General features: G+C 44.3%; 2 protein-coding genes across 3 annotated transcripts in view; one reads left to right on the top strand and one right to left on the bottom strand.

The window, feature by feature from the left end:
• The window catches only part of STK32B (serine/threonine kinase 32B), a 209339-nt gene extending 181579 nt beyond the window's left edge, over positions 1–27760 (bottom strand). Inside the window, exons 1-2 of the mRNA XM_083155858.1 lie at positions 27097–27760; positions 5282–5337 (exon numbers count right to left, since the gene is read on the bottom strand). Coding sequence (XP_083011984.1) covers positions 5282–5337; positions 27097–27172 — 132 coding nt within the window. The 5' untranslated portion in view covers positions 27173–27760. The remainder of the gene's footprint in view (positions 1–5281; positions 5338–27096) is intronic.
• The window catches only part of CYTL1 (cytokine like 1), a 28086-nt gene continuing 25602 nt past the window's right edge, over positions 25449–27932 (top strand). For both annotated transcript variants that reach the window (XM_083155984.1, XM_083156073.1), the window contains exon 1: positions 25449–25552. The gene's annotated coding sequence lies outside the window, so the exon portion shown is untranslated. The remainder of the gene's footprint in view (positions 25553–27932) is intronic.

The raw sequence follows: 27932 nt of genomic DNA on the forward strand, positions 1-27932 counted from the left end.
AAGAAGGAAAGTCAGATGCTTGGTTGCATAGGGAGAGGTATCAGCAGTAGAAAGAAAGAAGTAATAATGCCACTGTATAGGTCATTGGTACGACCTCATCTAGAGTATTGTGTTCAGTTCTGGAGGCCATATCTCCAGAAGGATATAAATACATTAGAGACTGTACAAAGAAGGGCAACTAAAATGGTGCATGGCCTACATCACAAAATGTACCAGGAAAGACTAAAAGATCTTAATATGTATACTTTAGAGCAGAGAAGGGAAAGGGGGGACATGATAGAAATATATCAAGGGTTTTAGCAAGGTACAGGTGGGAGACATTCTTCACAGGAAGAGGAGCAGCAGAACACGAGGACATGCACTGAAACTAGAGGGAGGAAGATTCAGGGGAAATTTGAGGAAGAATTACTTCACAGAAAGAGTAGTAGATAAGTGGAATAGCCTCCCATCAGAGGTGGTAGAGGCAAATACAGTAGTACAATTTAAACATGCTTGGGATAGGCATATTGATATCCTTACAAAAAAATAAGGATCAAATATGGTTTGAGGTAACATGTTTAAAAAAGGAGCAGACTAGATGGGCCAAGTGGTTCTTATCTGCCGTCAAATTCTATGTTTCTATGTTTCTAAGTATCAATATTTCTCATAGAAAGATGACTTACGTCATGTGAAAACTCATCAACATTCAAAATATCATTTTTCCCTGAATATAATTTGCCAATGAATAAGGGATGTATATTGATACCCAACCAGATCTCTATTTCTATTTATATTTGGATTACTTAAGTCATTTCACTTACATTAAAAGGTTGCTGACCAATTTTTGTAAAGGAAAAAAAATCTTACATAACTTAAAAACTCATACCCAATATATGGGCTAATTTGTTTAGGACATTTTGTAAGTCTTTCATTTAAGTTGGATTTTTGATGAAAGGGTTCGACCTTACAGAAAGTATCGGATACAGAAATCTATGTGCTAAGCCTTGGAGAGCAGTATAGTGCACAGAGATAAAGTACCATTCAATCATCTCCTAACAGCCATGCTACGGGACATGTTTGAAAAATGGCAGTTAGTAGCTGATTGGCTGGTACCATATCTTTGGCAATTGTATCTCTCGCCAAGGCTAAGTACATAAAACCCTATGTACTGTAGTCTATTGCTGTGTACACACTGTGAGATTCTGATTAACTTTCTATTCGATTTTGACAATATAGTCAAAATTTCATAGAAAGTTAGTCAGAATCGCTCAGAATTAAGCAGCATTCAATCTAGATTTGATCCCGAAGCACAGCCCTGTGGCATTGTAATCGAAAGCAGAAATAGGCTGTGCAGGCAAGTTTATTTCTGCTAGATTGAAAGGCGGACCATGCTATTCAACGCAGCATGGCCTCCGTCGCGCCCCCACCCAGCGCCGACCCTACCTCCCTGCCAGCCGATGCCGGCAGTCTGCCGGGTCTCAGCGGCCACCGGTGTCGAATATATATCAGCGCACTCCAGATCACACGATTAAGAGGTGGGAAAGCCCCCTACTGCAGGCTGGCAAATGGTGGCGGATGGCAATAGAATCAATGCTTCATCTGTAGGACAGATTTAATTTCATTGACTTTGTTTTTATGTCAGTTTGAATCACCTTATTAGAAATGTCTTTAATTTTGGAAGTTACATTTTCATAGTTTGCTGTGACTGTGTCCCCTTTAAGGAAGATCTTGTTCATAGGCATTACAGAGGTCAAGTTTGGTAGTATGGGCAAAAGAAAGGCCCTTACTAATCCTTGGGTGCAGGATTTATTTTTAAACTGCTTAGAGTACAAATGCCTTGGTTACTCTACTGTAATCTTTACTTGATAGATTGCTGCAAATTGTACTAGAGTAGAGAACATGATCTCAGGCTTAATGACTCTTATGCTGGGTACACACCAGGACGACAAGGGTCCGACCCCATCAATCTATATCCAATTCCGACCGATTGGATGTAGATTGTGTGGTGATTGGGCCTTTTCTGTCCTGGTGTGGACCTATACCGATCCAATGCGCGGTCCCGTGGGTCGGTCGGTCGTTATTCAGATCCTACCTGCAGCAGGTAGGATCTGGAAACAACCATACTCCCGGGTGCGGGTCGCCATCAGATCGGACCCGCTCACGGTGCACATCGTGAGCGAGTTGTGCCCCCCGCGTCATCGTGAGCAGGTCGGAAGAAACACTGACGACCCACTCGCGATGTGCATCGTGAGCAGGTCGTCCTGGTGTGTACCCCGCATTAAACTGCTCTTTATTCTTATAACCCACTAGATTTTTTTATCAGTATATTTAATCTGCTATCTATTCATGTTTATTACCCTTGGGAAATGTTATTTGCTAAAAACACAGTCTCCCATGTTGCACCAGCATATAATTAGTTTCATTTAACTGATTTTCGAACAATTTGAAATGATTAATATTCTTACCCTTGAAAGAATTGTTACTTTCATTAACAACTCGGGTTGTATATGTTAAAGCATTTTTCTCTGTCTATCTGACCTTTGAAATTATGAAGTGTGACGCAGAGTAATCCCGAAATAGGAATTACCAGGTCTTCTCTGATTTATATAGATTCATCCACTGTGATTTTTAAAAGTGTTTTCATTCCAGTTTACCTTTCCATCTGGGTAAAGGTCAGATAATCAACACAAGGGCTTAAAATACCCTCCAGCTATCCAAACCACCACTTTTCTGACGAAGCGAGCAGTGGCTCGTGAAATGCATTAAATGTGGTTAAAGACAGTACAGTAGGACTAACGTAATAAACGTTATTCAATTAACATGATTTAAGCACTATTTGAAAACTACTGGTAGAATTAAGATTTTAGGGTCGATGTATTAAGCCTTGGAAAGAGATAATGTGGATGGAGAAAAAATGCATCAGCCAAACAGCTCCTAACTGCCTCGATGAGTGATTGGGGGTGGGGGGTAGGTGAGGCCATGCTAAAATTCTGTTGTTGTCTCTCTCTAGCTGTATCCTCTGATCCTGCATATACAGACGACGGGGGATGTCACTGGTGACGCGCTGGAATGAGCATCATTAGCGAAATTGTGCATACACACTGGACGACATTTAGATTTTTATCATTCCGACCCATCAGAATCAGCAAAATCTTTTCAAATTGCTGTTCAGTGTGTACCCAGCTTTAGTGTTTATGCATACCTCCCAACGTGACCCATTCCAGGAGGGACAAAATGCTCTGCTTCTGGACTTCCTGGCCACTGACAGTTGCAGAGGTGGGACTGCACCACTGTCCAAATTTCAAATAGGGGAGCCACACCTGCCAGTGAGTCCTGGACTGTAGTGCATGGGGCGGCAGTTGGTGAGGCTCCCCTATCTGAATTTGCTGCAGCCCGGCAACTGTCACCAGCATGGAAGCCCAGGAACAGAGCATCTTGTCCCTCCTGGAATGGGTCATGTTGGGAGGTATGCATATACCCCTATAATGTATTGTGAATTTGCTACACTGGATAAGATGAAGTCTTGGTCTTTATTTTGTAGCAGGTAAACAGCATACCAGGTAAACAGCATAGGCAAGGATGGTAACAGCATTGCAGCATAGAGATGTCACAGCATAGTAAAAACTGCTCAGTATGTTCCAGAGGTCCCTACCATAGCCCACATTCACGACCTATCACCTGGGTAGCTGTTCCAACATCCGGAGCAGTGACCTCCTGCCCTGGAAACACTTCTAACAGGAGAGCACAGGTGCTGCTAATCAGCCCAACCCTGATCACATCAGTTTTCCTGCCGCTGCTCTAAAACCTGGACCAGATCCTCCACATTATGTTCATGTGGAAATATGCTGTCCCTGCCACACTACTTTGTATTGTAATTGCACCAAATGTAAGTGTTTCACATTAATGTTGGGCATTTTTTGAAATAATTAAGATTTTCTTATAGTACGGATGTATGGAAAAACAAATGTGACTTTGCCTGGAAATAACTGAGGATTTAATTTTGGCAGTGAACAAAGGTTCACCAAGCTGAAAGCATCTTTACCAATAAGATTTAGAGGCCGCTTACTTGTTTAACACTGAAATTCAAAAATAACAATACTATTTAAAGCTGCACTATATATTTTTTTCTCTTTTTATATGGTACTAGTAGTTAAGAGCTGTGAGTAGAGCTGTGAGACACTTTTTACTTTTACTTTGAGCTGTGACAGTTTTTAGCCTACAAATTCTCCACCCACTTCCAGTCCCTATCTGCTCCTACCCCCTCTGTCTTCACAGCACCCTCTCTCTTGAAACAGATCAGTGTCCCTGCAAAAATTGCTTTCACTTTCTGTCATGACATCTTTTAGCACGCAAAGGAGAATTTGAGTGGCCTCTAGAGGTCAGATTTGAGGAGTAGTTAGCATGCGCATTACTGCACATGTGCAAACCCCGTCAGTGAAAGGCCACAGTGAGGTACACACTCGCCGGGCTGTTCGCAGCGGGAGGGACGGGGGTGGACGGCGGCAGGGCGGGGATCGCCCATGGGAACGCCCAGCATTTAAGGTGTGACCACGTGAAAATACTGTGTGTTTCCATGGGTCCGATGCCTGCCGGGGGGCGAGTGGCTGATGTCACAGCCCGCCCCGTCTTCATCCCAGTTGAGACTGACGTTTATTTGCGAAGGCAGGAGACATCATTCGATGGTTAGTGACCTTAGAATGATTTCTCCTTCAGCTGAGGCATGCAAGGGGGGGTGTTTTCATTATACATCCAGTTGCATGGTACCAAGGGGAATCGGCAGTGGGTGGGGAGGTCAGGTATTCGGCGAAGCGGCATCTCAGGTGCTCGGTAAGCTGCAATGTTTCCCGCTTATTGAGCAAACCTGAATCAGTCCGTTGCAATTGAAACATTTTTTTTTGTTTGGTTTTATATTTGATCTGCATAATTTATTTAAGGAACAGACCTGGGAACAACAGCAGCGATTTTGACACTTTTATTAGCGAGTACCATTTATAATTCATCTGCTGTAATTGGCCGGTCTTTTCAAGAACGATATACACTGTATTTTCTCTTTATTCTTTTCTGCATTATTGCACTGAGGATTCCTATCTTTTATTTTGGCGGAATAAATTTCATGACCTTTTTGTTTCCCTCCTGACTGCGTCAATGCAAGAATTGTTCTTCTAAATATTAATCACACCTGTTTGGCCTGTGGCTGGTCTACCCTCTCTGAATTTGCTGGATATATATTGACAGCGAGAAGAGGTGATGGAGAAATACATCATTTGCCGTAATAGATTACCTCTAAAAGAAACTGTCTTACCTTTCCGAAACTCCCTTTTCCAATAGCGCGTAGAATTTGAAAGTGGTCAAAATTAACTGAAAGAGAAATGAACAAGATAAGATATTCAGTTACGAAAATACATCGACAACAGGTGCAGCGTTTTCTGAAAATACGGAAAGAAATAGATATTTAATCTGATACATTTTTTAGTGGAAATGTGAAGCAGTTAAATGCAATTCTTAGCAATAACCACATTTGTAGTCTCATGTTTGATGATATTATCGCACTGTATTATTTTCATGAGAAATAAATGTGAAAAACAAACCATCCTTCATAAAACAAAACAACATTCTAAATTTCATGGATTTGTCAAGTGCTTTACAGTAGGTTTATTTTACTGCTTGTATTATCATAACCATTGCTTATGTTTTCTATATATATATTTCATTGCTTGTATCTGTGTATATGTGAGCATCGGGCACTTTTCATGTTTCGTGTTTTGGGTCTGTATCTCCGGCCATGTTTTGGGTCTGGATCTGTTCCAAAACACCACCCTTCCATGCATCGTATTTTGTGTTTCGTGTTTTGGATCTGTAATTATTATTATTATTATTATTATTATTTTTTTAAACATAAAAACCGCTAAAATCAAAGAATTATTTATTTTATTTTGCTACTACGCTATTATTAACCTCAATAACATTAATTTCCACTCATTTCCAGTCTATTCCATGTTTTTTAAAGCAGCAATCAATTACATGGCAAAATCAACCTGGTTTTGCAGTGCAATTGATTGCTGCTTTAAAAAAAAGGGGAAAACTCTCCCAAAATCTCTCACTTTCTGAAACTCTCACCCTATTACATTTGGCGCCACATGTGAGGTTGCTGATAAGAAGAAGCTTCCAATTGGTTGCCCATAGCAACATCACATCTGAAGTCTTATTCCCATCTTAGTAAATTTCCCCCAATGTTGTTTTTAGGCCAAAAGGTTGCACGATGTAGATGACTATGCTAAGCGACACAAGTGGGTGGCACAAACACTGGACTGATACGGCACACTTAGCATCACCCCTGGACTGATACGGCACACTTAGCATCACCCCTGGACTGATACGGCACACATAGCATCACCCCTGGACTGATACGGCACACCTAGCATCACCCCAGGCATGATATGGTACACAGCATAACCTCTGGACTTAGCAGCACCCCATGAATTATACAGAAGACTTGGCTCACCCAAGGAATTATACAGAAGACTTGGCTCACCCCTGGAATTTTTCGGCACAGATGGTGGCACCCCTGACATGTTACAGCACACATGGCAGGACCCCTGGAATTATACACAACATATCGCAGCACCCTTGGAATTATATACAACACATGACAGCACCCCTGGAATTATACAGCTCACATGGGGCACCCCTGTAATTATACATGACATATGGCAGCACCCCTGGAATTATATACAACACATGGCAGCACCACTGGAATAATACAGCAGTATCACTGGACTTTAACAGCAGTACCGCTGGACTGGAATTAGACATCAGCATCTCTGGATTGGAATTAAACACTTAACACTTAGCACTTAACACTTTATTGGCAGTACCACTGGACTGAATTTATGTAGTAATATCACTGGACTGGAATTATACAGCAGTATCACTGGTCTGGACTTATGCAGCTGGACTTAGACTGTAACGTCAGAACAAAGGACTTTAATGACAGTACCACTGGACTGGACTTATGTGGCAGCATCACTAGACTGGAGTTATGCAGCAGTATCACTGGACTGGAATTATATAGCAGTATCACTGGACTGGACTTTAATGGCAGTACCAATGAATTTTAATGGTAGTACCACTGGACTGGATTTATGCAGCAGTATCACTGGACTTTAATGGCAGCACCAATGGACTTAATGGCAGTACCACTTTACTGGACGTATGCAGCAGTACCACTAGACTGGACTTATGCAGCAGTTTAACTGGACTGAAATTATACAGCAGTATCACTGGACTGGACTTTAACAGCAGTATCACTGGACTTTAACGGCAGTATCACTGGACAGGAATTATAAAACAGTATCACGGGTTTGGAATTAATGGCAGTATCACTGGATTTTAAAGGCACTATCTCTGGAGTGGATGTATATACAGCAGGATCGCTGCCGCTCTAGTGGCAAAATCTTGAATGAACCTTCAATAACATTCCACCAGACTGAAAAATGTCCTAACTTGTGACTTACATTTGTATTTACACGTGAGCACTGCTTCTACCTTACAAGGCTGAGGTTTAACCCGTCCTTTGCCCCCAATGTACCCCAAATACTTGGCTTTCACCATACCAATGGCACATTTCTCAGGGTTGGTGGTAAACCTTTGTGCCCGTAGAGACTGGAAGACAGCTTCTACCTTTGGTAGGTGTGACTCCCAGTCAGAGCTGAAATTAACAATGTCATCTAAATATGCAGCCGCATATTCCCTGTGGGGCCACAGCAACTCATTCATAGCGCTCTGGAAGGTTGCTGGGGCACCATGTAAATCAAATGGGAGCACTTTATACTGTAATAAGCCCGCTGGGGTAGAGAAGGATGTTTTTGCCTTAGCAGCTTCTGTTAATGGAATCTGTCAATATGCTTTTGTCATCTCAAGAGTGGTAAGATGCTGACTATTGGCTACATTTTCTACCAAATGATCAACCCAGGGCATCGGGTACGAATCAAAGTGAGAAACTTGATTCAATTTACGGAAGTCATTGCAGAATCCTTAAGCACCCGAAGGCTTAGGTACTAGGACAATGGGATTATTCCACTCACTGGTTTACCCCTCTATAACCCCTAGGCATAACATCTCTACCACCTCTTGCTTTAGCGCTGCCCACTTTGCTCCGGGTATGCAATACGGTCTATGTTTAATGACCATCCCGGGTGGAGTCACAAGATCATGCTGGATGATCTGTGTCTTTCCCGGAATGACAGAAAACACATCTTGTTACTGTCCCACCAAATCCACCACTTCCTGTTTCTGTCCAGGAATAAGGGGGTGACTCCAATTTAATCAGTCTGTAATCTGATTTTTTGTGACAGTCAATGCATGTGCAGCCGCTGTGTGCAAGCGGCTATGGCGAATAGATTATTTGCCGGGCGCTCGCACATAACAAAACATCCATTTCCGGCCATGCAGGGAGATCGCGGTGTGCGAGGTAGGGGGGCGGGCGGCCATGCATGCGGCCGTGTGGCCGGGTCTGGTGGACTTGCAACGTTATGAAATTCGTAGCCTTGCGAGTCAATCAGAATAACCTCCTAACTGTGACTTTAATGGGTACCTGGCATTCTGAAAACTTTTTTGCTACCAATGAGGGCTGACTGGCACTTTCATTCCAAGGTTTAAACAGGTTTACATAGTAGATTTGGACCTCCCTTCTTCTACCATCCTGTCAAACCTTCCCACTGCTTCTGTGATCTCATAAGGGCCTCGCCATTGAGTATACATCTTATTCTCTGTAGTGGGAACAAGCACTAGCACCTCTTTTTCCAGTTTAAAGGACCGATTGACTGCGGTGACATCATAACTTCTGACGTTGTTGAGCACTTTCCAAGTGTTCGTTCAGGAGTGTGTAATCTGCCTTAAACAGCCATGCAATTGGAACACAAATTAAACTATGTTAGGATCCTGACAAGGTTGTTCTTCCCACCCTTCTTTTAATAGATCCAGTATTCCTCTGGGCTGACTCCCATAGAGTAGCTCAAAGGGACTAAACCCTGTAGAGGATTGGGGTATCTCTCTGACCGCAAACATTATATAAGGTAGGAACAAATCCCAGTCTTGTTTTTCTTGAGAAACTGCCCTCTTTATCATTTGTTTAAGGGTTTGATTAAACCTTTCTACCAGGCCATCTGTTTGTGGGTGCTACACGGCGGTGGTAATTCTGTCTTCCTTTAACAACTGGAAATAAGTCCTTCATAAGCTTAGAAACAAAAGTGGTACCTTGGTTCATTAAGACCTTCTTCGGTATTCCCCGGTGGGTATACAGGGTTAGTAGTTATCTAACAATAGTGCCATATTTCATATTATGCATGGGTATAGCCTCTGGGTATCTGGTGGCATACTCCACTACCACTATTATATATTGGTGCCCTAGAGGAAATTTTTCCACTGGCCCTATCAAATCCATACCAATCCATTCAAAAGGCACGGAAATGATAGGGAGGGGTACCAGTGGAGCCCTACACTCTGGCCGTGCGGCAGTCCTCTGGCATTCCTCTTGACTGAGGAATAGATGTCTTGCCAAAAGAACCATAACTATATACGTTGGAGTGTTTTCTCCTCCAATAAATGGCCACCCCACAAATACGTTTTCGGGGAACAGACAACTGAACTACTCTTCCCCTGTAAAGTAGCAACATGATATAGCAAATCATTTCTCAATACAAAATATGGCACACCATCTAGATAGTAAAACAGCAATCACCCTACCATTAACCACTTTTAGAGTCTAAAAAGCGTGTACCAGATTGCTGTCATAGCATTGATCTTGCCCAAAGTCCTGCAATGATATTCTCTCACCAACAGGGCTCTATTGGGCCTCCGACTCATTCTCCTGGGGTGGTTCAGTAGCTTCAGTAGCTCTCCAGGATGCCAAGCCTTGGTAGTCTCTGGCCCCTGAGACGCCTCAGCGGCTGATTGTTTGCCAGTGTCATGCCATGTAACCAGCTCATGCAGCAATGGGATGTCACCACAGCTACCACCTTTAATGGCCAGCCTTGTATAGTCAGAGGTAAGTATACACGTGGGCACTCCTCAACATCACCATGGATACACAACGCTCCTGGATGAACCATGTAGGCAGCGACAATGGTGAGCTCACTGCCCATATCAGTGCCCAGATCTCCCTGCCTTCCAACTGCACCAGCATTTAAAACAGGGGTGGACTCTGCTTGGGATACACCTGCAGCCATGCCGACCATCATCCGAACCGCTTTTCCAGCACTGCAATCCATCAATCTATCCCTGTTTTGGCCAGTCTTGCTGCACATGACCAGGCTCGCCACATTCAAAGCACACCGTAGGAGGCTTTGGCTTTGGCTTAACCACTGGGACCTGAGTTCTGGTCTTTGGTACTTGCACAAATCCTGACATGGCCCCACTCAATTTTACTAGGTTCAGGTGCCGCTCGATCACCACTGCGTGCTCCTCAAATGTTTAGGGGTCAGCCTGAAGGGCCTACCCACACAGCCTGGTCCAGTGCGGCCAAGATCCAACCAGTCCCTTGCCAGCTGGGCTGGTTTGGCCAGCTGAATACTGGGAGGCTCAGAGCCCTCCAGTCACCAGTCATGTTTTTTTATTGGTATATGTTTTAATTTGTTATAATTCGTCCGTTATTTTTTATCTAAATTAAATTTATCATGAAAAAGCAAACAACTATTATAATGGTACATTAATGCTGGCTGCCTTTTACACACTCGTATCAACGCCAAGTTGCCCAGTTGGGCTTTGCTGGGGACCGTCACTCCAAACATTTTAAAGGCCAGGGTTGAAGTGTGCCTCAGCCACAGTCATATGGCCGAAGATCAGCAGGCTATCCCCCACATAGGCTCTATGTGCCTCCCCTGTTAAACAGGGAGCTAGCCTGTCAGACCATTCCTCCGAAAGCCATCCCAAATGCATGGCCATGAGCTGAAACGTACAAAGGAATGCCTGTATGTCGTCAGCTGGGGTGAGATTCGGTAGCCTCTCCCGATCCTGCCCACCTTTTCTCAGCTCCTTCAATTCCTCATTAAGCATCTACATCTGAGCTTGATGTTTTTCAGCCAGATGTTGCTGTCTGGCAGCCATCTTCTGCTGCCCCTCACACATCATCAGTCGACACCTGCCTGCTTTGGTGGCTACTTATCACAAAACAGAAGAGAGAAAAACGGGTGGTGGCAATGCGCTAGAAGTCCACAGTATGTCAAACCAAACAAGTGATAACAAGATAGGGTTTCCTATTCAAACTGCAGTGGGATGTGGGTACTTAGACCACATAAAAAATAAACATAAAAACAACTGCTGCATTCACTCTGACATTCTCTGAGGAAGCCGCCAAGTGCTGAGTGTGGGGAACACATTACAATTAGATTGTTTTTCCTTCTGGTACCTGTACATATTTGCATATAGCAGTGACCATCCTGTGGGCGCATCCAGATAAGGCAATATTGGAGTGCTCACCAATCAAGGAGCCACATTCTTCTGTCGCCATTCAGGTTCCCACCTGTGCACTTCTAACCACGCTTGGCTGAGGCCAATGATCGCAATTGCTGCTAAAAAGGAGTGTCAACTATCATCATTCTTTCTTCCATCCTTCCTGGGTACCGAGCGAGGTATTACACAGGAAGGGCCTCGGGGAGCAGCAGTGAGAACGAATAACCTGGGTCATCCAACTCAGGACCCAATTACAACTTGGGGAGATCCGGTGGAAATGAGGTCATCCTTAGTCTGACTTGGTTTGGAACTGTGGAGCAGTGGAAGCCTGGAATATTGCTTCGGGATCGGTGCCTCCCTACGTTCGGCACACTATTTTATTCTCCCACCCCGCCCTAGTGGATAGTAGGGCATGAAATACTGCCTCCCGGCACATGTCAGCTCGAAAAACAGTGAAACACCCTATGTCGACCATCCTTAGTTCGACCATTCGACCATATCCCTTTTATTGAGCTCCAGTTCTTCAATTCCAGAGACTTGATCCCCATCATTCTTTTGTGTAATACATCTGACTTGTCTGGTTACTGACCCTGGTTGTTACCTGTTGGATGTTCTAAATCCAGCAACTGTGATCCAATAACTTTCACCTCCCAGTAAGGTCGTTTCCTAATGGTGCCTATCAATTGTTCCGAGCTGTCAGGGAAATGGGGCTTCTGGAGGTGGACAATACCTGGCCACTTGTGGTTGTTCAATACAGAAGGACAATAATGGTATATCTACACTAGATGGAAACTTATTAATATGGAACCTAACTTTATATATTATTATTATTCCAGGACTAATACAATGAGAACTACCCCTTTCCCCAAAAATTTATTCAAACCAGTATCATGTTCTCTTTCAATTATTTTACCTGTCAGCAACAGATCACAAGTTATTCCATAAAATGTTCTTGTAGGGTCTGCGGTGACCTTGGAAGACTGACGTTGATGAACACGTGGACTACCTGAGCAGCCTTCAGTGCTTAGTAGATTAGAGCAGGCTGGTACCTTCAGTTTCACCCCTGGCAGACAAAGAAAATCAATAGGGAGAGCTGGGCCTTGGGGAGATGGTGCAACATTGCCGATTAAGTTTAGACTGTACGCTGACTGTATATAAACAAAGGATGTAGTATCAAAGGAATTGCTGGAGGCAAACCTTTAGCTGAGCTAAGCAAGCAGTTTGACAAATCAGCTTGGCATGTGCTTGAGATCAGCGCTGGCTGGGGCTGTCAGGCTGCACATGCAGCAGCACTCAGAATGTAAATCCTGCTACCAGCCAGGGACAGCAGTGAGAGAGGAAATTGCTATCATTTTCAGCCACAGAAGGGATTAGATATAAAGCATACTGTAGATGGAAGATGTAATTACTAGGAATATGATCAGGCTTCTTTTTACGGGGAAAAACGAAGGTTCTACACTGCAGACAGGGGAAACAGATTCTGGGGGTTATTCAGACCTGATCGAAGGGCTGCGAATTTGCAGCATGGGCGATTATCGAATGACTGTGTACGGCTCGTCGTCTGCGTTTATTGGTGTCACACGATCATTTTTTGGGAGGGTCAGGAGAAATGCAGGTGGCATTTGAAGGGAGTGTTTGTGACATCAGCAGCTGAGTAGGTTCAGGGCTACGTTCAGACTGCGCAGAGTGGGGAAATCATTTGAGAGTGAGTTGCAGATAGATTTGCGGCTGATTGGAGGACTGTTATATTTGCGCAGGCCATTCGCAGGCTTGCACGGAGCGGGATGTCACTCAGACTGGCCAGCGGCTATCTCACTGCAGAGTAATCACAGGGCGATGCTTAATTGCGCCACAGCGATCAGGGATAAGTAATCCTTTTTTTTCTTTTTTTGAAAAAAGGTGCTTTTAATATTTTACCATCCAAGAGGACATAGACCCTTACTCAGATCTGATCGCAGTACAAATTTCTCATTCTCAAAATGGGCAAAATGTAACATGTATAGTGAGAGTTAGATTTGTGTGAGTTATTTTGTTTCTGTGCAGGGTAAATACTGGCTGCATTATTTTTACACTGCAATTTCGATTTCAGTTTCACATCTGTGCTGTCTGAATTTCACATGTGGTATGAAGATGGCGCCGGAGTTTGGGTGCGTTTGGATCTCTAGGATCGGAACGCGCTCATCCCTAGTTTGTTTATGGAAGTTCCACGATAACTCTTGAATGCTTTAACTAATCGTCTTCAAACTTTGTACACTACCTTATCATCTTAAGGGACGATCTAAGTTCAAAGATGGGTTTTAATTGGACACGCCCTTAAGGGTGATATCTTAATGGTCCATGCTATTTCTGTTGTTTTCATGCATTGTGATATGTCATTGGAAAGCTTATGACTTTCAGAATACAACACAATAAACAAACTCCCTTAAGTGGACCCTCAAAGGCCTATAAGGGTCCATTAAATGAAAAACATATTCACTTTACAAAACATTTGACAAACTTAAATTAATAACCAAATCTTCGGCAGAGTGGTCTGTGAAACCAACAAAGTAGATATCACTGTGAAATCCATGTGAGATCGACCCCCAGTCAGTTATTTTTCTCTTGATTGTTTGCTTATTTATTGTGGGTTTTCGGGATCTTCTGTACCTACTGCAGCAGTAACTGCCCTGCTCTGGTTGGGAAGGGTAGGTGGATAGTTGGAGACTTACTCCTGCTGCTACAGCAGCTTCTGCTCTGCTGTGGTTGGGTAGGGAAGGTGGATAGTTGGAGACTTACTCTGGCTGCTGCCGCAGCTTCAACCCTGCTGTGGTTGGCAAGGGTAGGTGGATAGTTGGAGATGTGGTCTGGCTGCTGCAGCAGCTCCTGCCCTGCTGTGGTTGGGAAGGGAATATGTATAATCAGGGCCGTTTCTAGACAATTTAGCTCCCAGGGCAAAGGAATAAAATTGCGCCCCCCCCCCCCCCAAAAAAAAAAAGTTAACATGACATAGAATAAATTGCACGCGCCAGAGGCGCGTGCGCCGAAATAGGGGCGTGGTTTATTTTTAGAAGGGGTGTGGCTTAATACAAGGGCGTGGTCTAGCAGGAAAACAATTACCTTACATCTCACCTTTGCAACCTGCATGTCCAGACATTGGTTACCGCAGGAATTGTCATTGTCCTCCCGCACTTTAGTTGGCCGGCTGAAGGCCACACAGTGACATAAAAATATAAAGGCCACACAGTGACCTAGTACGCCTCACAGATCAAGGCCAAACAATGACAGGCTACTTAAATCATTATACACTATTTATCCGTGATGCCAATTACACATGATGCCGCACACAGTGATGACAATTACACATTGTCGCACACCGTGATTATAATTACACATTATGTCGCACACCGTGATGACAATTACACATTATGTCGCACACCGTGATGACAATTACACAATACTCTACACACCGTAATGCCTATTACACATTATGCCCCACACGCCGCTGCCGCACAACTCATGCCGTTTACTAATATGCCCCCACAGTGCCACACATATGCCCCCACAGTGCCACACATATATGCCCCCACAGTGACAGCTATGCCCCCACAGTGCCACATATATATGCCCCCACAGTGCCACATATATATGCCCCCACAGTGCCACATATATATATGCCCCCATAGTGCCACCACAGTGCCACACATATGCCCCCACAGTGACAGCTATGCCCCCACAGTGCCACAGATATGTCCCCAGTGCCAGATATGCCCCCACAGTGACACACATATGCCCCCAGTGACACACATATGCCCCCATAGTGACACACATATGCCCATACAGTGCCAGATATGCCCCCACAATGCCACATATATATGCCCCCACAGTGCCAAATATGCCCCCAGTGCCACAGATATGCCCCCACAGTGCCAAATATGCCCCCACAGTGCCACACATTCCCCCAAAGTGCCAGCAGCACAACTCACTATCCAGGGGCGTAACTAGCAACTTCTGGGCCCCATAGCAAAATCTTAACTGCCCCCCCCCCCCCCTTCCCAATCGTCACTACAATACCCCTCAGACAGGAGAAAGAGAGTGATTAGACGCAGGGGAAGGGGATGGAAGTGTGTGTGGAGGGGAAGAGCAGGAGAGAAAGATCGATGGAGATAGAAAAAGGTGAGGTGAGAGGCAGGTGGGAAGGGAGCAGGAGAGAGACAGTCAGAGAGAAGATACATGGTGAGGTGGGGGAGAAAAAGAGAGAAGGTGGAGGGAGGAGTGAGAAAGGGTCTGGGGAGGGAGGAAAGGAGACAGAGAGCAGGGCAGATATAATTATGTACAGTACCTCCAGCATATGGGGAGGTCCACCTCATCAGTGCCGGGTCTCCAACTGCTCCTCTCATGTTGTGCCGCTGGCCATTAATGCTGTCACTATGTGGGAGACCGAGCTGTGTGCAAAAGACCATCTCTGGTTGACAGGCTCCTCTCCGACTGTTCCTCTGAGTGAGTCACAGCAGCGGCAGCCTGGCTCCCGGAGATGGTCTTTTGCATGCAGCTCAGACTCCCAAACACCAGCAGCACAGGGATAGCGACTTTCGCGCCGGGGCTAGTCACTAGCTGGAATGTGACGTCTAGCCCTGGCAGCATCAGTTAGATGAGAGGTAGTGTAGTGATGATCATCAGGAACTGGCTTCCTGATTGGTGAACCTTGCCGCTGATGAGGGGTGGGTGCGCGCCGCACGGGACAGCGTCACTGATACAGACTGTTCTTCCCCAACACAGCCGGGCGCCCCGGCTGTGTAACAGGTGGACAAGCCGTGCGGCGCCCCGGGCTGCTGCACGGCTTGTCCGCCTGTAGAAACGGCCCTGTGTATAATTAGAGACCTGCTCTGGCTGCTGCAACAGCTCCTGTCCTGCTGTGGCTGGGAAGGGAGGGTGGATAGTTGGAGACTTACTCTGGCTGCTACAGCAGCTTCTGCTCTGCTGTGGTTGGGTAGGGAAGGTGGATAGTTGGAGATGTGGTCTGGCTGCTGAAGCAGCTCCTGCCCTGCTGTGGTTGGGAAAGGTAGGTGGCTAGTTAGGGACCTGCTCTGGATGTTATATTTGTTTCCACTGATTGGAACTAATGTAATTTTAATACAAGTATAGGCTCCTATGTAAGAACCTAAAATTGCTTTTTGACAAATAATTTTGGTCATTATCAAACAATCATTCACAAAAGCTTAGTTTGATTCATTTGTTTATTTGAACTCCGCCAGCCAGAACTATTTGTATTCTTCCCGAATACACGCTGAAGATAAAGCACATCTAGAACATTGCAGTAATTAAACAACTCAGTGTGAAACCCTGCTTTATAGTATACACAATGGAACAGTACCTCCACGCACTTCATGAAGTGGGTAGTGTCATTAATTTTAATATGTCTGTGTCTCCAAGTTCTAATGGAAAATATGTGTTTTCTTTTCCTCCATGCTGATAATAACTAAACATGATACATGCCTTATACAATGGCTATTCAGTGCATACAGCACTATTCAATTAAGGCTATGTGATGTTTCGAGACAACACAGGGTGCATAATCAATAATGTTTTTCAGTTGTTGGCCATTACTTTTTTATTCACATAAAATGTATTTTGTCTGCCTGAATAGCTACTGACTCAGAACTAGGCTAATGATAAACAGAAATACAATTTTCTGTGTATAAAAAGTATATGTTTTATTCTATCCACATTGTTTAACAATAGAGACTGCGGCTGAAATTGGGCACAAAGGTCCTGAGAGTTACGCCATGTCCTCCATTGCTAAAAAAAAAATCACAATACATTTTCGGTTTCCCTTTTCTGCTGGGCATGCTCTGGGTGACCCTGCCATACAGCAAACACTGCCATCTGTTGGCAGCAAGTGAAACTGCATCTCTTTCTCTCACATTAGCTACCTCCTAGTTTTCATTTGCTTCGATCGGGCTTACTAGTATCCAATAATCACTCTGTGTGGCCCCAGGTCTCTGCACATGTTACATCTGCCCCACCTGCAGTGCACATGGTTTTGTCCATTAAATAGAGAATTTGCTTTTGGGAGTCAACCAGAATCAGTGCCATTGTTCAGTGTGTCCCCACTATATCGTTAATGTATATTGTTCCTTGGAGCATTTACAATAACCATGATCATCTGAACATACCGTCCAATCTGATAGTATCGTCAGTGACTACATGTTCGGTGGAAGTCCCGTTAACGGTGATAAAGATATCGTTCAGTGATTGGCCCGCAGATCAATCATTTCCCAGTCCTGCTGATATCGTTGACTATAGAAGCAGTGCCGAATAAAATATTTACGGTGACCATGGGCCTGATTCGGACCCACACACTGGGCTGCGAATTCACAGCCTGAATGATTATAGAATGACCACACATGAGCATGGTCTGCAGTGTCCATACACAAGATGTCATTGCGATCACAGCCAGCGATGGCTGTTTGCAAGTTGATTGACAGGTGCTGGGCATTTGGGGGCAGAACGCCGGCATTTTCTGGAAGTGCCTTGGAAAACGTAGTTTTTGCCTGGCCATTGGGGGGGGGAGGGGCTGGTGACATCAGCAGTGGCCTCCTTCTCCCCACAGCCATCGCAGCGCCGTGTAAGTCTTGCTGTGAACAGAGGGGAAAACCATTCGATGATGAGTCCCCCTATGGGCACATGGGCAGGATTTAGCATGTGCAGGTTGACGTTTACATGATCGCTGGGCACCAGCGACTTGTCTGAATCGGGCCCCTTGTCCGCACATCTCTGATCATACTGTACATACTGCCGCACCTTTGTATAATGCCTACAACTGTCACTGTTAAGGGTCTTGCTCTTCCTGCACTCAGCGTTGTATGGGCTGCTATACATTTGTTGTTTCAGGATTCAGTGTATATTTTCAGGTGTCACATCACCATTGTGACCGGAATGGTAATTATATTCTCTAGTCTCTTGAACTGTCCTGGTCCCCTCCACCAGACATAGGGCCACGCCTTTTCTGATTCCACCAGTAATTCACACTTACACATGCCCCATGATTCAATTCTATCTCCTAAATCACCAAAGACTATTATTAGTCCCAAGCAACTGATTTCTATTTCAAGTTACCAACAGTAGTCATTGGTCCCAGACTCTGAGTGACAGATGTCAGTCCAGTTTCCTCAGGTCTTGTTTACATAGTTATAAACTACTCTATGATTAGACTACAACGTCTTATATCTATGTTGGTACAGCTTGCTGCACTCCCAGTAACAAAGCCTTACAGTCCTCGTAATTAGGCTTTCGTCCTGGTCAATGGCTCCCGGGCATAGGTGCCGATTTATGCTTTTGCTGGTGGGTGCTCAAGCCAAAAATATAGTGGAGTGGCTTCATGGGGAAGGGGCATGACCACAAAATAATACCAACTTATATTACGCAGCACAGTTGTCTCCAATATTCAAATTACGGCAGCAGAGTCCCCCTTTTTTACACATTACAGCAGCAGTGTCCCCCTTTTTACAAAAACAGCACAATGTAACGATACACACCATTAAATGCATTGAAAGTAATCAATGCCACCAAAAGGATTTAGTATTAATACTCACGTGACTACACCGTACATCACAGACCAAATGCACAATCACGGCTGTGAGACACTGCTGATATAGTGAATGCATATATAGTGATTTATCTCCCGCCGCACTCCGCCCTGTACTTCTGCCCACGGTGTGACGTCAGCTCCCTCCCTCCCGACATCCCACCGCGCTCTGCCATGTACAGACTGTACAGCATGCGATCCCTTCCGTCTGTCCGCCTTGCTCCCTCCGGACTTGCGCTGTACTCTTGTCTGCAGTCTGACGTGTTGACGGGCCTGATGGGCGCTTAACATTTACAGTGGGTGCTCAGGTCCGGGAGTTCCCACTAAATCGGCGCCTATTCTCCCAGGGAAAAAGAGTGTTCACACTTTTGCCACTGTACAATGTCGGACTGGGGCATAAGCGCCCCCTACATACAAATAAACCACTTGAATGGCTTGTACGGTATGTCTATATTTAAGGGGCAGACTAGATGGGCCAAGTGGTTCTTATCTGCCATCAAATTCTATGTTTCTATGTTTCTATGTCTAGGGAACATGACTTAAATATCTCCCTTACTCTTCTTTTTTGTGTTAGTGAAAGTGATATTTATAATGATAGGAAAATGGAGTACAAAAGACATTTTTCCATTGTTTAATGATATCCATTGAAGTGTCCACTGTCAATAGTCTTCAACCAGCTAACATTGGTGGATAACTATAGATCAGTTACTCAAAGTTGGTCCTCAGGACCCCACACACTACATGTTTTGCAGGTCTCCTTACAGAATCAAGTGAAATAATTAGCTCAACCTGTAGATCATTTAAAATGTGTCAGGCAGTAATGAGTGCACCTGTCGGGTGACCTGGAAAACGTGAACTGTGAGAGTCACTGCCATAGATGGCTTAAGATGTGCTCATGTGAAAGTGGAGACGTGGTTATAACATGTGCAAAGGAACACAAACGCTGCCAGAATCATGTACTAAAACAAATGCTTGGGGACAATTGACAGGTGCGTGCAGCAGATGGGCTGTCTACTGAGATGTCCACCAGCTGCAGATCTAATCTGAGGCACAACATAGGGCAGAGAATGACCGCACAATGAACTTCTGAACAACCCTATGGCGTTCCCCCTGTCACCCCAATGAAAGCCTTTAAGAATTCTTTGATTCTCCATGCAATTCCAATCTGCGTCCAACAGTGATGACCAGTGGCAGCTCCAAAGGTGAGGCTGCAGCACAGTTCAAAATAGGGAAGTGTCACGACCACCATGCCTGCTACCCATGCCTCCCATACTATGGTTACCTCTGAGGCTCCATGATGCTCTGTGCCTGTTTGGGCCTTGCTGGACACATAGCCTGGAGTTTGATGCACATGCTTTCTGCAGGCTGGGAACTGTCGCCGCCCCTAGGCGGCGGGGATCTGGTTTCTCCAATGGGACTGCACTGCCAATCAGCTCTAACCAATTGCAGTGCAGCCCTCCTGATAAATACTGACTGACTAGGTCTAGGAGTCAGTCAGTACAATGATGTCCTTCCCTAGACATCTGACTCCCTCCTGCTGACAGCGCTGCTGCCTGCCAGGTATCTCCAAGAGGTATCCTTCTGCTGGCCTGCTGTACTCGACCATCCACCTGTAGGACCCTGATGCCGCCTCTACGGTCCGGACAAGGTTAGCCCCCCCAAAGGGGATCACCCTTTTCCTCTCCTGACGGTCACTTCACCTGCAACCCTCCTGGTCACAGCCATTCAGGCCTGCTATTATTCCTTCCGGATTCCAATCATCCAATCGTCCAATCATCCAATCTTTCATTCAATTCTTCAATCATCAATCCAATCATCTTTCCAAGTATATTCTTCAGTTCGATTATTCAAGTTTACGTTTATTATCCAATCTACACTTCAAGCCATCTTCAGATATCAACCTCGTGCTCCACCCACTACGAACTTTACAATAACTTTTATATATCATTGACTTTGGTTATCGCATATCTTCAGTATTACCTTTGTGCCACTATTCATCTCATGTATTACAGTATCTTTATTACAACTGGTTTTCTTTTATCCAATTGCATCACTCCCTTCTATCGTTTATGCAAAAACCTTACATCAAGGCACCTAGCCTCCGTTACACTCCAGCTGGTGCCACTGCTAGTGTGACAGGAAGAAACAGCAACTGCCAGCAAGTCAGTTTGGAATGGCAGTTGGTGGCAGTAGGTGTGGCTCCCCTAATTGAATTTTGAACTGTGCTGCAGTCTTTCCATTGATGATGACCATCAGAATACATGTGCCAATCTTCCTAGATGCATGCACAATGGAAGAACTTCAGGCATTTGTGCCTGACTTATCTCCTCTGTCCACCTCTGACACCTCCAGTGTCTCAAAGCAATCAAAGGTGGTTTCAATCAAAAACACCTGCCATTGGGCTCTAAATATCAATGGTTTAGACCCTGGCTAACTCTACCTTTTGTAGTGTAATGCTCAGTTGCACCTGTTTTAACTTAGAATATACTGGTTCATAAATCGACATGGTGATTACTGCAAGACAAATACATTTCGGTAAGAGCAAATAACAGGAGTAGATAAGGGTAGATTAGAGCATATGTAGAAGATGAAGGCTAACAGTAGACATTTTATATTGCAGAACTGCAGGATGGGATATTATTATAAAGGATTGAGGGCCAGATGTATCATGTTTCAAAAAGTGAGAGTGAAAAATAACCGGCCAATTGGCTCCTACCTGTCATTTCCCAAACCCAGCCTGTAACATGGCAGGTAACAGCTGATTGGCTTGTTATTTCCCACTCTCAATTTTATCACTTTTTGAAGCTTGAGACATCTGGCCCTGAGAGTCGGCATTTGGAAGAGTTCCCATATTAACAGGTGTATGCAGAGTATTTTTAATCTCACAATCAGACGTTGACCTCCATGTTTAATTAGGTGAGTGCTAGCTAGGCACAGTTTCCAGCCGGAGCACATTAATTATGTACTCGTAAATATATATATATATGAAAAACTAATACAATGTAAAACTGTTACAGAACAAATGCGACATAAGATGAGACTCAAATGTGCGTAAGGAGTATTTTGTTCTCCAGCCCACTGTACCGCTCACTGAAAGTGTGTTATTTCCTGGGAGCGCTTATTATCTTCCCTCTATGCTCCTATTTGCTCAGACTTTATGGATCCCAGCTTGCCATCCATAGACTAGAGTAGCGATATGGTCAGAGATCAAGCAAACAACAAAGTAATCTTCCCCTACACAGTGCTCCAGCTTTGCTTCCAACCAGCATAATTAACTGCACTCCCAGCAGAACTGCTCTCAGCATTTGCAGGATAGATAGGATTTGCCAATATGTCGCTGAGACTACTTCCTAGCTGGATAGCTCCAAGCTTTTACTCATGTGCTATATTCTCCTGCGAGGTTTAATATCTCTGGCAGATGTTCTTACGGATATATGACGGCACACTTCTTTATGTACCCCACTCTCGCACAGTAACAGCAGAGTCTCCAGTGGAAGCGTGCACAGACCAGGAAGCATAAACCAGGAGTAATCCCTGTTTTAAATGACACCAGTTACCTACACATGCTTTGATAAATGGGCCATGTTGTGGGTCGAACCAACAATTCATTAGAAATTACTGACTTTAGTGAGGAAGCGGCACAAAGGCAATTTGTAGGGTGTTACAGTATATATAAAGTGTAGACAACTTCACTAGAACCCTCTTTCATAACTCCATTGAAGTCAAACTTGAAACACTGGGAAAAGTCTCCATAGATAGCAACAGCAATGGCGCCAGATGTGGCTACCATCATGCACAACAAATAATAATAACAATACACCCATAAGAAATGTAAAGTCTAGATCAGTTTTCTGTAGATTAACTTCAGTTATTGTTGTTATAATATAATTGTTGTTATAAGATAATAGTAATTAGCAATCATCCCTCTTTATGCGTTATGCTATAAAATGTATAGTAAGGCCAGCACCAAATCAAAGCTCATTTTTAGCAATCATAGTATGGGGGAGATTTATCATAGCTTGTAGAGCTTGTATTCAATGCCGGGGCGCTATTTCTGACAGGGGAAATAGCGGCAGCCGCTTGTTCAATGCTGCCATTTCCGACAGCATTGAAGGTGGATTTTAACAATAAGTTGAATCTGTTTTGTCTCAAACGGCTGTAGATTGTCAAATTAACGGCCGTTACTCAACAATCCACGGCAGTGGCGTAACGAAAAATTTTGCTCCCCCCCGCCGGGACAATTTCGCCGCCCCCCCCCCCCCCCGGACAATTTAGCCGCTGCCCCCCGTTAAAAGACCCCCCTGGGGAGCTGGCAGAGGGGTCCGTGCGGCGCGGAGGTACCTGTATTCAGGGAGAGCCTGAAGGTCCCTGCGCCTGCGGCGCTGAGTGTGATGTTGCCGGGGTCCCTGCAGTGAAGTGGAAATAACGCGCTATCTCCGGCGGAGATAGCGCGTTATTTCCACTTCACTGCAGGGACCCCGGCGGCGGCAACATCATACTCAGCGGCACAGGGACCTCCAGGCTCTCCCTGAATACAGGTACCTCCGCGCCGCACGGACCCCTCTGCCAGCTCCCCGCTGCACCCACAAGCAGTGGGGAGCTGGCAGAGAAAAAATAGCGCCCGCAGACCCCCGGCGCCTCCCCGCCACCGCGGGGGCTGCGGCCTTATAGTTACGCCAGTGATCCACGGCCGTTTTTACCGACATGCCCACTTTTCGACACTCGACAGGCAGAACATGGAATTCCGTCTGTCAAGTTACAGGCGAACTAACAGAAAACAGCCCGTGATCCAACAGTCGGAATGCCACATTAAATCCCCCCCACCCTCCATGGTGATAGAGTACCAACCAATTAGCTCCTTTCATTGTGTTCAAACACAGCCTGTAAAATGACAGTTAAGAAAGTCACATTTTTGTATTCTCCCCACAGATGACCATGCTGGAATTGCCAAGTATGCTCGTAGCCTTTGGAGGTGCCACCTTATGTATCTGCCACCTAATGTATCTGTATCAGTATTTGTGTCCGGACAGATAGTATTGCTCTCCTCTATAGCCTTCCGTCCAACCACTGGTGACAATAGTTTTTTACTGCATTCACTACAGCACTATGCAAAATATAATACTGTCATCAGTCTGCAACAACTGGTTAATAAAAAGGTTACTGGGTGCTCACACTTTGTAAAGGTCCCTTTGCACCATGGTGACATTTCCTACACTGATGAGAACATAATATACAGAAGACTTTCAATTATATTTCACAGGCTCCACTTATTAATGTGTAGACTTGACCTACTGTAGAACGTGTATTCTGCAGTAATAAGCTGTTTCAGTCATTCAGTGATACAGGTAATCCGTATTATGATGCCTGGCTGACCTTTGCCATAATCCCCGGGGATTGTGATGCAGAGAAATCACTTTATAATATATTTCTACACGTTCTAAACTTACAGATAGAGCGCCTGTCAGCCAGCCTGCAGGATCGCCAGATGTCCTGAGCTGGCGCAGGCTGGTGGACAAGAGATCCATCTGAGGGGGACGCGCGAGTGGCTCACACGCCCACACGTCCCCGTCAGCAAGGTGGCAGGGAGCGGCATCCCTGCCCGCTTCAGAGAGATTGGCAGGGAGTGGGGGCTGTGGGGATCTGCGGGGAGCCGGCAGAGAGCGTCGGAGGGCTCTGACAGAGTGTCTCGTGTGTGCCCACTTCTGTCGGAAGGTGTGGCTGGCGCACAGGGTGGGGGGGGGGAGCTGCTCCATGTGTATGTATTTCCTATCTTGCTACAATAAACTTTCAGAAAGAGAAGTAGGGTTACATATATATGTTTGTGTATTTATATATAAATTTATATAAATTACGTTTGGAGTCCCGTGGGAATCGGGACATTCAGAGGGGAGCTGCACCTAGTAAAATTCATTTGGACTGGTGTGGATTATACATCCAAAGAACTTGTTTCCTTGGACTGAACGGACTTAATAGTGTCAGCGCACCTATATTTGTTTTATATATATATATATATATATATATATATATATATATGTGTGTATTGATATATATATATATATATATATATATATATATATATATATATATATATATATATATATATATATATATACACACACTGCCAATAATCAGCAGTAGCAGCAGCAGTCGGGTCTTTTGTAGTTTAGAAGAACTCCAGAGAAGTCTCAATGCAACAATTCGATTTTTAATCGTCATCAGGCAAAGATTAAAAAATGAAATGTTGCATTGCATTGAGACTTCTCTTCTTCTAAACTACAATGCATGGAATGCATGTGTGCTTATGTAAGCCCCTTTTATTACTAATCATTGTAGTAGGGGGGATGGGGAGTAGGTGGGTAGAATCCAATTAAGGAGAGCACATGCATTGTTTCTGCATTTAAAGATCATTACATAGGCTGTGGGCTGTATAGGCTTTGAGCATAGTCATTTTAAAGTGCAGCATAACTTAAACATAACTGCAGCGTTATACCGGTGTTCTACCAAAGTGAAGAAGAAGGACAGAAAACAACAACAACTCTGAAAACCAAAGGACTACTCTGAGTGAGTTGACTTTATACTCCACCTACTACCTCTGGCTGCTTAATCTGGATATTCAGACGTAATATCACCATGTTGACATCTGCAAAAAACTTAGACTATCACTGTTAAGGCTTGTATTTGCACTGTCAGTTTTGAAAATGCCCAGCTGTACCTCTAATGACTCCACCTCTCCTGCTCTTCCACTGACAGTAGGTGCCCCCCATGATTCTGTTCTTGGTCCTCTTCTTCTCTATCTCTACATGTCCTCTCTGGGTGAGCTCATCTGCTCACTTGATGTCCAATATCATCTCTATGCTGATAATACTGAAATCTACTGCTCCTTTCCTGATCTCTCTCCCTCTATCCTCACTTGTAGCTCCAACTGTCCTCTGCTGTCTACTCTTGGATGACCCAGCACATTTTTAGACTTACAATATCAAAGACTAAGCTGTCATCTTCCCACCCTCCTACATAAAACCCGACCATCTCTCATCCTAACCTTCTGTTTATGCTCACTGCTACCCCTTCTGTGTCACCCCAGTCTGACTATCCCTCCCCTTTAGAATGTAAGCTCTCACGGGCAGGGCCCTCTCTCCTCATGTACTTTTCTTAGAATATATACATCTCTGCCACCCTTATAATTACTTCAGTGTCCAGTCCCCTGATGCAACTATCCATATTTACCATGTATTTGTACTAAATTGTCTTGTACTGTAATTCGTTATCTGTTTTTGCTCATTTGTGTATTGTTAGGCGCTGCGGAACCTTTATGGCACCATATAAATAAATGATAATAATAATGAAACTTTGACGATAGCATATATACTGTAACTTGTTTACTAAAGAAAATAGCTTTTAAAGTTATATAGGGAAGAATGAAACAGAGTTTCTAGAGTTTAAAATCAGATTATGTTAATTAAAGACACTTATCTATGATGGTATGATGTCTGTCTGACCTTTGCCATAATCCCTTGGGATTGAGATGCAGAGAAATCACTTCATAATATATCTCTACACATTCTACACTTATGTGATTCCTATCCTACTACAATAATCTTTCAGAAATACTAGTAGGGTTACATAGACTATATGGTTTAATTACATCCATTCATTTATTCAATCAGTCAATTCATTAAATAAACAAGTCAACTATGTTAATTTCAGATACTTATCTATAGTAGATCATTGAATGTCTTAATTTAGCATTAAAAGCACCAAATTCATAATTACCATACCATCTGGGCACATGCGTTAATACGAAATCAAAATGAGTTAAAATAAAGGAATATTGATATGGATTCTTACATTATATAAACTCATTTTGTGATAAATAGGAACTCGGTTTAGAGTCTGGACTTCAGAAACAAACAGAACTTCACAGTACACATTAATACTAAGTGACCTGATAGGACAATATTAGGTAGAATGAAAGTATCAGCAAGTCTCCTGATAAGTAGTATTAAAGTTAATTAAAGTATGCACAAGATAAGGGGACCACACAGCCAGCAGAGCGTACGTGATTGCTGCTGTCCGTTCAGCACTAGGTACCACGGACAGCTCCTTACCTTCTTCATTCTCATCAAACACTGGAGTTTTGTGCGAGTGGTTGGCTCCCATAATAATCCACCAGGTTATCAGCATCCCCAACAGAAATAGCCGCTGTGTGAACGTAGCATCTCAGGTAAGAGAGAGGCAATCCAATTTACAACACAGACACATTGCACTTTAGGACTAATGAGAATCTTGCACCACAAGACCCAAGCAACTCCAAAGGCAGGTCTCCCTTCTTCTTGTCCCTCATACCCCTGGTTCCAGGTCACAAACGAAGAATAAGAAATATATATATCAAATATATGAACTGTTCAGGTTGTCTTCCATGCCTGTAATGTTCTCTTCTTCACGCTCAGAGCAGGGATGTCTTACAACCAGCAGCTGGGTGGGTGTAGAAGACTCCTGTTAGGGCAGGGGAATCCTCTGTTGTGCTTGAAGCCAGACGACACAATGCAGCTGATCCATCTCTCCCATGACACACTGCAATAGCTTCTGCTACTTATTAATGTGGCGCTCATAGCATATCAGTGCACAGGGTGAGAGGAGAGAGAGGGAGAGAGAGATGGTGAGGGAGAGAGAGAGAGAGAGAGAGAGGAGGGGACAGCTGTTGTGATCTTAGAGAGAGTGTATTAACATATTAACAGCTTGAGGTAGCTGCTCAGTGCGTTGCATGTAACTGCCAGATAAAGAGCTTGATTGATATCTCTCTGGGTATCATGCACCTTGCTCATTGTCTCATCTGCCCTATACCCAATCACATCACTGGCACAGATGGTAAAATGCACACCTGACAATGTGTTTTATTGCATAAGCAGTTGCTGTGATTGTAGTTTAATATACACAAATGTGT

Source organism: Crinia signifera, chromosome 1, assembly GCF_055691185.1.
Source record: "Crinia signifera chromosome 1, ASM5569118v1, whole genome shotgun sequence".
Taxonomy (NCBI): Eukaryota; Metazoa; Chordata; class Amphibia; order Anura; family Myobatrachidae; genus Crinia; species Crinia signifera.